The 14357-nt window shown below is 40.6% G+C and overlaps 2 protein-coding genes across 2 annotated transcripts; one reads left to right on the top strand and one right to left on the bottom strand.

The window, feature by feature from the left end:
* Positions 1–492: 492 nt before the first annotated feature.
* Positions 493–4955, bottom strand: mtfr1 (mitochondrial fission regulator 1). The gene is made up of 6 exons (XM_087788072.1): positions 4246–4955; positions 3892–4034; positions 2492–2721; positions 2177–2414; positions 1924–2098; positions 493–1188 (listed from the first exon to the last, which is right to left on the bottom strand). The coding sequence occupies exons 1-6, from the start codon at positions 4384–4386 to the stop codon at positions 1141–1143; spliced, it is 975 nt and encodes a 324-aa protein (XP_087644198.1). The 5' UTR covers positions 4387–4955; the 3' UTR covers positions 493–1140.
* Positions 4956–6227: 1272 nt separating this feature from the next.
* On the top strand, positions 6228–13817 carry armc1 (armadillo repeat containing 1). Its single transcript, XM_087788923.1, has 7 exons — positions 6228–6400; positions 7221–7430; positions 8592–8683; positions 9504–9696; positions 11598–11714; positions 12079–12153; positions 12334–13817. The coding sequence occupies exons 2-7, from the start codon at positions 7269–7271 to the stop codon at positions 12523–12525; spliced, it is 831 nt and encodes a 276-aa protein (XP_087645049.1). The 5' UTR covers positions 6228–6400; positions 7221–7268; the 3' UTR covers positions 12526–13817.
* The last annotated feature ends 540 nt before the right edge of the window (positions 13818–14357 follow it).

Raw genomic sequence — 14357 nt, 5'->3', positions numbered from 1 at the left:
CTTATATACATGGTCTGTGTTGCAAGACCAGTCCAGTTTACTGTCCAGCCACACACCGAGGTAAACTATCTCCACCTCGTCACCTCTGATGTACACTGGACGTGGCTTTGACCTGGACCTCCCTTTCCCCTTATTTTTCTGGGACTCCGGTGTTTGTCTTATCTGTCTTGAACTTTTAAGTATAGTTTTAACTGTGTATTATTTGTGATTGTTAAAGCGCTTTATGACCCTGGTCTAGAAAGGCGTTTTACAAATAACTATTACAGTTTATTCAAGTAACATCACAGACAGAAAATTGAATCACTCAAACCCTTGAAGGAGCCAAGGTCTATGCTCTTACCGTTCGTAACACTATCCCTCTTGACCCTGGACCATGTAACACAGAGTGTTCCAATCAAGTTAAAAGGTATTAGCCTTGAAATTAGAATGTTTCTGTTCTGTTAATCTCATTTAATAACACTTAGGACTGCTGATTGACAGGAACAACCACCATGGACTTAAACTTTTATTTATTCACTTTGCATTCCAAAGGAACATATAAATGCAACTTACAATTTTAAAAATCGTACATTAAGACATAGTGACTCACTTTCCACCATCCCTCGAAATCCTGCAGCAATTGAGGTACGATGAATGTGAGCTTTTTGGTCACTTTCAGGAACAGAAGGGCCAGACAGTGACAGACGTGACCCTGCTGACCCCAACATTAGGTAGTCCAAGATTCCTACAGGGGTAACTACACATGGGCAGAAAGACGTCAACCGAGGTGTGACTCAAGCCAGGAATCGGACCTTCAGATAAACATCCTCTAAAACTAAATGCCACCGTTTAAATACAGCATAAATAATGCCACAGAAGGAAAATTCTTCTCTCAAGCATAAGTCTTAATTATAAAACTAAAAACAGCCGAGTCATCTTAAATATTCTATAGTGTTCATGAACGCACAAGTATAAGTGTACTGAGGGTGCAATACCGAGGCAAATCTAAGAAAGTGCTGATGAACCAGATTCATCTTCCAATCAACATGGAGATGGTTAGAAGCAGCCTGAGGTCCGACTCTGATCAAGTCCCTTCCAGAACCAGCTGATGTCAGAGGAGGCAGCAGGAGGTCACGGGACGCCGTCGACTTCCTTCCAAGCTCACACCAACTTTCGTTTGCCTGTTGGTTTCAGCATGTGCTGTCCAAACTGAAAAACAAACGATGCGTTTAGAATAGCAACACGACAATCGTTCCTCCACGCCGTGATAAATTCAACGTCACTGTAGCGTCAAATATGTACCAGAACATTCACACAGAAGTTAAGTTGTGATACCATCTGGTTCAATCACAGCCAACCATGACGACTTCAGATAAAACCAGAAGTGAAAATAAAGAAAAGAATGTTCGACATGGACTTGACTGGAAATACCCACTCATATCATTTATGATAAAATCTCAACTTCGACCTCAAACAAAAGCAGAATGAATACATTTTCCTCCCAGTCCTTCTCAAACTCATGTAGATCACATGTCACGAGCTATTGAACGTCTTAATGTCTTTTCAAAGTGCTTTATAAAGAGTTGAGTTTGATGATGAAAGCTTGCATTTTATTCTGATAAATAAAGCCACCAACTGTTGGGTTGATGAGGTTTCATGACGCAGTGTCATCATTTACAAAGGCCACTAGACGGCAAGGTTTGCTCTGGAATGTTTGGTTCTGAAGAACTAGGTCAATAGAACTTCATCTGGTTTTTAAGCTGAGAGCACTACCTACTGGGCTCTAAAGGTTACAACATGAAACCCATCATTATTCAGAGGGTTTGTTATTATTTTTTCTTACAATCATCTCCTCCATATGCGATTGTAGTTGATCGTCTGAAACGCTTGAAACAGAAATTTGATCTGATGACCATGTGGGGTCAGAACAAACATATTTCTCACCACAGGAGCTTGACTCCGAGGTTTCTCTTCTTGGTCCGGGAGCTTGAAGTCGTCCTCCGTCACGCTGTCGCACCTGTAGCGGTGGGCGAACTTGCGCTTCAGGGCCTCCGCGATTAGTGTTGCAGCATCTACAGGTTCTTTGTGCTTGTCTTTGGCTTCCTCGTCGACCGAGCGACTGTAACGTCAGAGAACACGAGGGTTATGAACCCCGCCTGAGACGGAGGAGCGCCTGACGGTGCTGGTGTCTTCTCACCTTTTAACAGAGCGCAGCTTGACTTTGCTCATGTCTTTCAGAACGTCCAGCATGTTTGGGGCAGATTTCACGACCTCCACTGTCTCCAATGTTTTCGTCCCTCGGCGTTCTTTAATGAGATCAATGGCTGAAAATGTCCTCATAAGACTCAAAGGTGGAGGCGGGGGTGGGGGTGGAGGAGGCGGAGGTGGGGGCGCCTGGGTGCCAGGGGCTGGGGCTGGGATCACTTTGGCAGCTGCTGAGGCGAAACAAAGCGAGTTGACACGGTGACAAAAGATGAGGCGTGCTGCCATCTAGTGGAGGACTCACTCCTACCTGGCTGAGAGTTCTGCTCCTGCGTCAGCACGATCTGAGCGATCTGAGCTCTCAGTTTGGCGAGTTCAACCTCCAGAACGCTGATCTTCTGAATGGCCTCGACGTTGGCGACCGTCTGCCCCTGAGGGTCTGGAGGTTCCTCGTGCAGACTGGGCAGCGACGTCTGTCTGGACAAGACCCTCCTCCGAGGCGGACACGCTCGAAACACGAGTCCTGCTGGTGTCCGTGATCTGGTGCAGAGAAGATCAATATTATTGTAAACACAGCCCTCATGATGACAGATGGCCAAGTAAAGGCAAGAACACACAGACACTGGTGTCACTCAAGTTTCTTCAGAGCAAATATTCGGTATCAGTCCGGAGGTCTGCTCAGGGAACCTATATGTCTCATTTACTTAAGCTGACAAGGAGGTGATATGATCGTGATTATTCTTCCGTTAGCAGAATAACTCAAAATATTAAATGTATTTCAATGAGATTTTCAGAAATCGAACATCACTGGGGCTCGTTCCATTTCCTCTCCAGCCGTTATGCCTCCAGCCAAAAACAATTCTTCAATTATAGAAGTTGTTGTTTAAATGAATTCTCTGCTTAATACATGAATATGAAATTTGTTCCTTGGGAGAGGTTTGAACTTCTACAGTGCGTTTCTAGTTTTACACCTTTTAGTCTCACGTTTAACTATTTTTCATTTTTTTGTTTCTGATTCTAAATTGTTCTTCTCATAACAAATGTCATCAATGCATTACTTAAAAGTAAAAATGAATAAGGAATAAAGAGGGGACATTTGGTCGAAATAATTTTGAAAAGTCATTAGTTTACTTCTCTTCTGTGTTTACACTTTCATTCCAACACAGCGACTGTGACATTTGTGTTAAACAATATCTTGCCTGGAGTTAATAAAAAAAACAACTCTGCAGTGAGAATTCTGACCTGCTCTAGTAGAAGAACTCACATTTCCCTGATCCTTAAAACTCTTCACTGGCTGCCAGTTTCTTTCAGGATCAACTTTAAAATTCTGGTTCTTACTTTTGGATCTATTCATGGTCAGACTCCTCCTTACATCACTAATATGATCCAGCCTTACACCCCAGCTCGGGCTTTGAGGTCTTTGGATCAGAATCTACTGATGGTTCCTGAACACGCTTCCGGACCAGAGGAGAGAATCTAAATCCTTCGTGAGACATCTTAAGACATTTTTATTTGTGCAGGCTTTTCCTTGATTTTCTGGGACTCCTGTGTTCGTCGTATGTGTCTTGGCCTTTTAAAGCGTGTATTTTAACTGTGTATTGTTTTTGATTGTTAAAGCGCTTTGTGACCCTGGTCTAGAAAGGCACTTTACAAATAACCTTTACTTACTTATTCATCCCACTACAAGACTTGCATTTGTGTAAAACTCACCGTGGTAGATCATAATAGTCATCATCCTCTTCCTGATCTTCATCTTCTCCGTCTATCCAGGCAACATCAGCAAGTGAGGCTACAAAACTCTTCTCTCGTCTGGCACTGATCAACACACCAGCCTCCGAAGAATATGGATAGAGCTGTGGGAGATGAGACGTACATTCATGAACACACAAAACAACCGAGAGGTCTTAAGGCAACCGACTTTTGAACAACTATGATCGAGTTAAGAATGAGGCTAGTTCCAAGATGGACACCTGTTAGAGGTTACTGACAAAGAGGTCAGTGATTCTTAGATCAGCACAAACGTTGTCAGTGGTTGTTGAACAAACTGACCAAAAGCAGACTTACTGCATTCCTATTAGTGAAGGGGAAGCTGGAAACAAGAGAAGAAGAAAAAAGAGAGTACAGAGTTGAAAAACATAGGTGTGACAACAACAGTTTGAATGCAACACCAGATGTTTTCTGTCCGTTTAACCCAGTGTTTTGCATGTGAACACAATAACTGAAGACTCTACCTGTGATGATTACACCATATCGGACAAGAGTGGAAGTGGTTTATGCAGGTTATATTAATGCTTACACTTCAATTAATAAAATAAATGTAACAAAAACATCCAAAACTGCGTTACAAACACCAATAAGAATACAAGTGAAATTGGTAATTAAAACGAAGAGGTTTCAATAAGTACACCTAAAACTGTTAAAAATGTATTATAATATAAAACTATGTACTGCGTTTCAATTTTTTTATCCTTCTAGTTAACACTGCTAATAACATGACAATTTGGCTGATTGTTCTCTTATGCTAACGGAGACTAACTTGGATGTTTGAAGACAAAAGAACAGCTTTTAATTAAGTTCAGTTGTTTGGAGAGGAGACAGAATCCTTGAACAAACTTGTCTGTAAAGTAAATAACATGTCACAAAAATAAACATGCACAATGTTAACAGCACCTTTTAAAATTAGTAAGATCACGATAATAACTTAAATTGAAGAAAATAACTAACTTTGAACAAACATTTTCTGCATTTGAAATGGTTTGTGGGACAATGATGGTGTCCAGTGCGTTAAAGAGGCCAAGAGGAGTGGTCATAACTTACCTGGAAGTGTACCCTCGCACATGGCTTGAGAGGAAGAGTGGCGGCGATCCGCCTCACAATACTACGAGAGGATCCGTAAGGTTTGGCCGATCCCAAAGCCTGACAGTTAAACACAACACTATTTTTCAGCTTATCAAACCGTTGAAACATTCTGATATAAAAAATAGTTTGATTACAAAATAGTTGAAGACTCAAACATTTTCTAAACTAAATTTGCCATCACACCGTGTGTCAACTGACCAAATCCATTTCGATGCGTTCATGGTGTCGACTCATCTCTGTTTTGGTTCTTCAGGGAGAGGGTGACTCATGGTTCACAGATGAGGGCTTCATGGCCTGTGGGAAACTGAACACAGCATGCAAGAATTACCTTTGTGTCACCTTTAAACAAACCACCCGGCAGACCTGCATGAGACAAACGGGGAGTTTTGAAAAGGTTTTGAACAGCAACAACCATCCAAATAGATTTAACATAATATAACCTATTGCTCTCATGTATGTGGGAAAAAAGATTGATTTATTCAACTCAAGTAACCCAAGAGGGTCTTACAACAAAAAGAAATACATACTTCGTTTAGATTACACTTTATATTATCTGTCATTACAAACTTGTGACTTGTACGTGTTTTAAGAACAAAAGTAAAGTGTCCTCGTAGTTTTAATGACGCGATATTACTTTCCAAACTACTGTCACCTTAAGAATACCAAGTGTTGAGCTAGCTAATGCTAACAACTTTAGCTTCCCCTAAACAGTGTATTGGTTTAAAGCTAGTTTGGTCCAACTTCTATACGAATGTAGTATTCTATAAATACTTACCATGTGAGACGTAGATCGCTTTTTTTCCTCATTTACAACCTTGTGACACGGAATAAACTTGGAGCGGTAACTAGTAGGAAGACGGACATGTTTGAACCAATAAACATATGGCAACTCGTTTGGGAGTCCCCAGTGCCTGTGCTGCTATTGGATGAATACATTGAGTGAATGAAAAAATGACCAATCAAAATAGGGGCGGAAGGTCTTCCTCTTTTTTTATTGGATAATGAACAGCTCAATCAAATACCCCTTTCGATGTAGTAATGAGGCTTTTGGATGTGCTCGAAATATATTTAAGCGCGCCCCGGACAGGCGGAGTCAGATCTACAACGGTACCCGCACGTCGAACCGTGCACTCCCGACACATAAAACATCTGTATCTCTTGACGTGCCACAAAACCCAAACACAGTACAACAAGCTAGCAAGATGAGCATTGTCAAGACAGAGACACAGGCCTGTGGTCACTGAAGCTGTTACAAGAGGTTCACTCTGACGTGTCACGGTCTCTGCTTCTGTTTTGTTTCTGTGTGAGGTCGAACCGAATCTACACAAGGTTGTCGGATGAATTAACCGAATTTCTGACGGTACCGTAGCATGTTGTTTTTAATGTAGCGTTAAGTTAGCTTAGCTTAGCTGCCGGATCGCCCATGTAGCACAGGGCGTGTTTTGAGGTGAAGTTGGGGGTCGTGGACGAATGTTAAAGAACAATTGATTTACCACCATGTTGTAGTTTGGTTGTGTTTGCTTTTAGATTGAATGTTGTCGGTTTATGCCTGAGTTCAATTTGTGTAGCGATACCCAGTCGCCGGTGACTCTGCTGATTCAGCTGCTCTTCCCAGAGGTTACTGGTCTTTAAAGTCCAGCACAAGAACTGCATCTGTTCAACAAACATGGGATTTAGATGATGATGATTTGACGTAAAATGTGCAACTTAACTGTTAATATAAAGGTTCACCAAAAGTTATATCAAACATTCTGTTTAGATTTTTCTTTGGTATAATTGAATTGAAGCTCTAGAATGAATGTTTTTTATACTACTCCAAATAAATGTATACTATGTTTAGCAAAATGTATACAAGAAAAATGTAACTACTTTTTATAGTTCTAGTTGTTTGATATAATCTACCGACTCCATCAAGAAACATCTTAAGACGTTTTTATTTGTTCAGGCTTTTCCTTGATTTTCTGGAACTCCTGTTGTGTTATCAGTTTTATCTTGATCTTTAAAATATATACTTTATTGAATATTGTTTTGATTGTTTAAGCGCTTTGTGACCCTGGTCTGGAAAAGCGCTATATAAATAAAAATTACCCACTTACTTACTTACATATTCTGATATTGATTAATGTAAAATGATATGAATCTATCAACTTATTTGTGTTCTTTTTCTTCTCTGTCAGTAGAGCTGAAGCAGTTGTGTTGATGCGTAAGGCTTCAGGACGGACGGCACCATGAGTGCGGAGATGGATGCTCTAACGGTGGTCAACCAGCTGCGGGACCTCGCTGCCGACCCGCTGAACCGAAGGGCCATAGTAGAAGATCAAGGCTGCCTACCAGGTCTCATCCTTTTCCTGGATCATCCGAACCCCCAGGTTGTCTACTCTGCATTGTTGGTGAGTAAAGTTGCTGATTTTTTCACTCAAATTTATAGATTTTTTTATTTTTAGAAGGACTTGACCAATATTTATTTTTAAAGTATATAGGCATTTTATCTTCTTATACTTCTCATTACTGTATTTTTACTATTGTATGACCATCATATTTATGTAACAGATCTGAATGAACTACCTATAAAAAACACTGACAAACCATCTAAAATGTCAAGTCCCTCATGATGACTCTATATTCAAGTTTTTATTTTCCAGTTCAGACCTGCTGAGAGCAAAAACATTCATGTAATAAATAATGTTATTAAATGGTGAAAGTACAAATTTACTTTCCAAGTAAGTAATTTATATTAATAGAGATTTTCTTCCTAACTGGTGCTCATTCTGCTTGCACTTAAGCTTAAGATAAATGGATTAATATAACATATTTCATCCCTTGGGCTATCCTTGATTTACAAGACTCTTAAATGTTTATTGTTGCCTTCTTTCTAACAACCAATTTCTGGACAACAGTGACATTTTAAATGTTAATCTCTTTAGTTTCTATAGTTTATAATGCATTTTATAGTCAAACCTGATGTTTCTTTTTATCAATGATAGACAAACTAACTTATAAATATCAAAGTTTCCCCTTTCTTATTTTGCATTTTCAAGCTGGAAGTATTTGGCACACATGGAGAATATATAATTATCATATTTAATAGTTAAGGATTTAGATCATTTTATGGTTGCAGCTTGAGCCTCACTACATAAAATCCCATAAAGCTTTTGTATATTTTGGCAACTATAGGTACATTCGGTAAATAATTGTAATTTTTAAAAATGGAATAAGAATATGAAAACGCTAACCCACTGTTTTTGTGATGGAGGAATTATGAGTTGTTGTATAGAACAGTTTTCCTGATGGTCCAATGTCATTTTTTCCTTCACTATTGTAGATATGTGAGACTAAATGCTAAAAATACAGCAGCCTTTACAATAGTGACCCCTGCTGCCTAGTTATTGGAAACACTTGCACAAAGATGTTAATGTTCTGAACTGTTTTTTATTTATTAAGTGATTTTTTTTGTTACTTGATGATGATACAAACGTAATTATATAAACTGGTAAATGGCACTTTCTTTTTTGCTTTCCTTTGTATAAGATCATGTTTGTATGTTTCCACAGGCTGTGCGTTATCTGGCAGAATGTCGAGCCAACAGGGAGAAAATGAAGGGGGAGCTAGGCATGATGCTCAGTTTGCAGAATGTCGTACAAAAGTAAGTCCGTCTTTCTACATCACACTGATGCAAATGTGTGTATTCCTCTTGAATTAAGTGTTTGAATAATGTACAAATCGTTGTTCTCCTGGTAAATGTCTGATATCATCACAAGGCTTTGATTTCCAACCTTGATAATATCACTGAAAAAAAATCGGCTAATGTAGAGCAGTGACATGATGTCATAAACCATTAACTCACCTAAATTCAGAGGACAATCTGTTCACAAGTGCTTTGGTCATGTTATAATAACATTAAATGACAAATTGAGATTGTTTTCTTTTTTATTTAATTTGTCCAAACTAGTACTAGCACATTCGGAAACTGTTCATCACAGTTGTTCTTAGAGTTTTTGACCGTTTCAGTTTATCTATAAAGCCATTAGACTTTTAAGTCACTACCTATCAAAAACCAAAAAGGGCTGTTCAGAGATAACCCTAGCCAGAGATTCAGATTAAATGTAAATCAATTGCTATTGCGCCATCCAGTGGACACGGTGAGAAGAACACTGTTTATAATAACTGCCTTAAACCTCTTAGGCCTGATCTGGTTTCTGCTTTATTGTATCCATTAAATCAGAGGGAAAATTGCTGCACAACAATCTTCAATCCATGTAGTTGGATTTAAAGTGAAATGTTTTAAAAACAAGTTTATATTTAGTTTTAGTTTATCTGTGCTGCGGAAGAGCAGTTGAGTCCAGCTCTAGTACACTTGGTTACTTTAGATGATGCTTGGAGACCTACAAGTTCCAAGTCTCTGTATATGAGAGAATGCACAATTTATGTCGTGAACATAACCTTCATCTTATGTCCTTCTACAGGAGCACATCCCCAGGGGAAACCAAACTACTTGCCTCAGAGATTTATGAAATTCTGCAGGCTGCTGGCAAAGAGGAGGCGGAACAGGCGGAGGCAGCTGCTGCTTCCTGCAGACGTAAAGCCCAGTTCTTCCTGGGCTCGACCAACAAGCGGGCCAAAACGGTGGTCCTGCATATCGATGGACTGGACGACTCTGTGAGTAATGGGCTGGCAAACAATTGCCAGATTAAATATCCATCATTATCATTTATTCTCATACTGGACAGACATTTTAATTGTTCTATCCCTCTAATCTGGTCTAGAGATTTTCCTAAGAACACAAAGTTCACAGACCTTTGTTTAGCTAATCTGGTGTCTAACCTTTTTCAAACGATGCAGCTCAATATTTGATCACAGACAAGTTTTTTTAGGTGATCAAATAGTGTTAAGATGACATACTAAACACGCCTGTCACTTGAAGAGATTGTATTTGGATAATGTATGAGTTTATGACGGTGTTGTTAATAGACATTTGTCCTGCTTTCAAAACACTTGAATGAGTGAAGGTGTTTGTTCTCAACCTAATCTCTATCTGTGGTATATTAGTGAGTTGACTGTTGTTGTTATTTACATGTATTTGACTGTTGTTGTCTGATGTTTAGTTCAGAAGGTTTGCATAGTTAGTAGAAACTATTTTGCCATTCAGTTTGAATCTTCAACGATTTAGTCTTGTACGCAAACTCTTTTTTTGTGAGGATATTTCTTATTTAACCACGGGTCAAATGATCAAGTTTAGTTCATTTGTTGTTATTTTTCTGATAAAGTTGTTTATTAATACGTTAGTTTGATGTAATGTAAAAGTAAAATAAGCTAAATTATACGGCATGTTAAATGATTCTGATTCATTCAAACATCTTTGATTGCTTCACAAGTTTAAGGTGGATGAAACCAGATACAACTTTTAAAAGAAAAGTATTTGATAATGATAATAATAATATTAATCATAATATTCTCTTACTTCTTCACCTCTTCTTTGAGTCACTTTAAAGTGATGGTTCACCCAAAATTCAAGTATTTTCCTAATTCATTCCTTTTAGTATTCATAGGCAAAAATGAAATTCTATTTTATTCGACTGAAGCTCAGGTGGCTTTCCTCAATAAAACACGCTGCACGTGTCTGCAACACATGAAGCGTTGCTAATAAAAAAGCTTAAAATTTCCTCTTTTTTTTTTTAACAATTCCTATTGTGGAGGCTTCAATACAAGGTAGACATTAAAGACGAGCACCAGGGAGGTATTTGGAGGTTTTTAACTGTCTTTTTGGACAAAGATAAAGCCGAAGACAACTGAGCTCCAGTCACTACATTAAAATGAACAAACACTTTTGTCTATAACTCTATAAAGAACAGATTATTCTGAAAATAATCCCAACCCTTATTAGACATGAATCTATGTAGAAAATGTGTTTGAGTCGGTGGGTTTTTGGGCGAACTATCACCAAGTCTCGAGATGATTCCCAGAGGACTGCTTATGAAAATACAACATAGACCTCATCTCTTCACGTGCCTCAATATACAGAGCAGTTGTCATTTGATGATGGTCTGATTCGATGAACCAACTCGGCTGCAAATGTTGTGGTCTGATAGTTTGATTGACATTAGTAGAGCGGGCCGGTATAAACTTGTTGTGTTCTCAAGGCATGTTGGCACCCGGGGGGGTCTTGTCAGCGTGCTTTAGGTGTGTTTTGTGTGACAGAGATGAAGGTCGCGGGGGTTGTGTGGTAAATGTCAGGCATTGAACAGCAGGACGTTGAGATTGAACCTGAACGCCGCTCGGCAGGTTCCTCGCATCCGAGCCAGATAACATTACAGCGGACAGACGGCCTCCGGTGGGCCGCGTCCTGATCGCTTCAGCTGCGGCGTAAGAGTTTGTGGCAGCTGCAATCACAGACATGTAAACTGCCTTTCACAGCGAAAGATCCCCGTTTCCAACAGCTCGTATGTTGTGCATATGTTAGCGTGTGTTCTGCCCGCTGACTCCCGTGATTGGTGCTCGTATCAGAGTCGTCCTGTCACCTCTTTAACGCCGTCTTTCATCTGCCTCCTGTCTCGCCACAGACGAGGAGAAGCCTGTGCGAGGAGGCCTTGTTAAAGATCCGAGGGGTCATCAGCTTCACCTTCCAGATGGCCGTCAAGAGATGTGTCGTCCGGATACGATCTGACCTCAAAGCTGAAGTGAGTTTTTTGCTCCCAAACTTTAAATGTCAAGGCAAATTAAGCTGCTACTGAAGTGGAAAGTGTCAGAGCTATCCTTACTTTACTATATTTAGTTGTATTGTCATTTATTTATATATATATATATATATATATATTATATTATTTGTTCAGCAAAGCTGTTGTTTTCTTATGTATATTATTACCCTGTCAATTCTAAATTCCATCTGTCAGTGGCTGAGTTAAAAGAAAAAGATGAATAAGTCAAGTTTCAGATTAACACTCGCACACAAACCATGATGTTTTATTTCCTTGAAACCTTAATTTAAATAAAAAATCATGTGGATCGTGTGTTCGACCACTGAGACTGTGATTCCTCTCGCAGGCGTTGGGGACGGCGATCAACTCCACTAAAGTAATGAAGGCTCAGCAGGTGGTGAAGACCGAAGACGGAGGAGAGGTGAGGACAGTTGAAGTGCATGAAACAAAGGAGTGTCAAATCTCCGGTCAGAGAAAAGTGAAATTGTAATTCGCCTAGCAGCCTGCAGAGGGCAGACCAACCCCACTCTTTCTCGGTCACTGTGTGGCGTCAAAACCGAACACTTGTCACTATGATAATTCTGAACGCTCTACGTTTCAGGCCATCATGCCATTCAAAGAGAACTCTGAAGTCCTGGTGGAGGAGAACGAGGACATCCCAGATTACCTGCCCGAGGAAGAGAGTCCGTCCCAGGAGCCGGACAAGGCCGTGACACGAGTCGGGTCCGTCACAGACGGCATGGGCTGGATCAACACGGCCGCCAACTTCCTGACTCGCTCCTTTTACTGGTGACGACGTCCCGCGTCCATGTCGGAACCCAAAATCCCCGAGGTGTATGGTTTCCAGCTGCCGCTTCGCCTGGATTAAGACCCCGCACTAGTCTAGACAGAGACCTGTTCGAACACGCGTGTGCAACAAGTGCTTGACTTCCACGTGGACCCTGCAATAACTCCCGTGCGTACGAAGCAGCGTATTCTCCCGCCTCTGGCTGTGGACGCACATCTGTACAGGCGCTGCTTTGAATAATCTGGAACCAGATTATTAGACTCTTGAAGGGGGATTACCAAGTATGGGTCTGCATGGTTTAGCTCCGAGTTTATTCCCAGCCACTTTCCTTTTAACATATTTAAATCATTTCAGTCTGATTTTTTTTTTCTTTTTTAAATTAAGCATGCTTTAAAACATTTGTGCCAATCTCGCCTGAAGCCTGGATGTCATCATTGTGCGTGCCTTCCCCCCCCCCCCAACCCCCCACACACACACACCATCAATGTTATTTATTCATCTTTAAGTTTAGAGTCAAACATGTTCCAGAACCACAACAGTACAACATAAAGCTGTTACATCATCAGTTTTGGGTCAGAGTTACATCACACATCTAGCACCGGAATCATGCTTCTCCCATTCCTATCGTAATCTGGACTCTCGCTTTAGTTTCCTCGCTCCGTCTGGCCGTTAGTGTCTTCACAGCAGAGCTCACGGACGACCACTGATGCCGGCACTTGAGAAGTGGTGTGTGTTTGTGTGTGTGTGTGTGTATTTTGTAAACGGTGCCTAATTCTCATTCCTCATACCTGAAAGATGATTTTTGTTGTGGTGAAAGAATTAGAATTTTTAGTTCATCCTCCTTTTCATGTTTCTTCTCCGGGCCCGTGTGACTGACACCAGGTCTAATCGTGATCTCCTCTGACTTGTACGTGTCGTTAACAATTAGAAACGTCCAGCGCTGACGACCACGCTTTTATTGCTTTGATGGAGCAGAAACGTCACAGTTAGTCGAGGTCACGCTGACGGAGGACTTGACCCGGATAGCTTGACTTGGACGGTCGCTGTTTCTGAGCAAAGCAATAATGGATCAGCGATGGTTCTCCTCGTCCTTTGACAGAACTCTGTGTCGAGGCTCGGTCAACTTAAGTTAGTCCTTTATCGTTTAATTTTTTTTTTTTTTTTTTTTTCCCTCAATAAGTGAACCCGCTCGTCTCGGACTTTAAGAGTCGGTGTGTTCTTGGACTGTAATATACTGTAACGCAAATCTGTAGATTCCCACTTGATGCAAATATGATAAAAATGAAATCTAAATTTGCCATCTGCTCCTTTCTTGTTCTCTCCATTGTTGGTTTTATTTGTTCAACTTTGCTCTCATCGCTGCCACCCTGTTTGGGTGTTTATTTTCTTGACTGGTGGGCTGCCCCGAGGCGTTCCTCAGGCCGGCCCACCACCACCACCCCCCCCTCGGCCTGTGTAGCTGGTAGGCAGCAGTGGGTCGCAGCTGGAGGCCTCGAGCGACTGATGCTGCTGCTCCACTGAGACTCAAACTGGAGAACTTGCTCTGTCGGCCTCATCAGCCAGAAACAATATTTGATGCTAGATTTACTGCTCCAGTCACGGGATAACAACAATGATGCGCTCATCAAGGGTTTTAAAATATAATAGAACAATGAAAAGGCTGAAGGTCTGAGTGTGTAAAGGGAACACTTTTGAGTAAACCTTTTATTTTTATTTATTTTTGTATCTTCTCCCTGTGCTTGTGTGGACTCTGGTTTCCTCCCACACTCAAAAATGGAAGAATTAATTGAAAACTGAAGTGTTTTGTTATTAGCGTGAATGGTTGTTTGTCTATATCT

The sequence above is a fragment of the Callionymus lyra genome, chromosome 4, assembly GCF_982586985.1.
Source record: "Callionymus lyra chromosome 4, fCalLyr1.hap1.1, whole genome shotgun sequence".
NCBI lineage: Eukaryota > Metazoa > Chordata > Actinopteri > Syngnathiformes > Callionymidae > Callionymus > Callionymus lyra.
Note: the sequence above shows the minus strand (reverse complement) of the source record. Positions and strands in the feature narration are given on the sequence as shown.

Excerpts from the sequence above, each read along its gene's own strand:
- mtfr1 (XM_087788072.1), bottom strand. The coding sequence starts at position 4,386 with ATGCAAAACACTGGGTTAAACGGACAGAAAACATCTGGTGTTGCATTC. Across the intron at positions 2,415-2,491 it reads GGAGCAGAACTCTCAGCCAG|CAGCTGCCAAAGTGATCCCA; the intron begins GTAGGAGTGAGT and ends GTTTCGCCTCAG. Across the intron at positions 2,099-2,176 it reads AAGCTGCGCTCTGTTAAAAG|TCGCTCGGTCGACGAGGAAG; the intron begins GTGAGAAGACAC and ends CTGACGTTACAG.
- armc1 (XM_087788923.1), top strand. The coding sequence starts at position 7,269 with ATGAGTGCGGAGATGGATGCTCTAACGGTGGTCAACCAGCTGCGGGAC. Across the intron at positions 7,431-8,591 it reads TTGTCTACTCTGCATTGTTG|GCTGTGCGTTATCTGGCAGA; the intron begins GTGAGTAAAGTT and ends ATGTTTCCACAG. Across the intron at positions 11,715-12,078 it reads GATCTGACCTCAAAGCTGAA|GCGTTGGGGACGGCGATCAA; the intron begins GTGAGTTTTTTG and ends TTCCTCTCGCAG.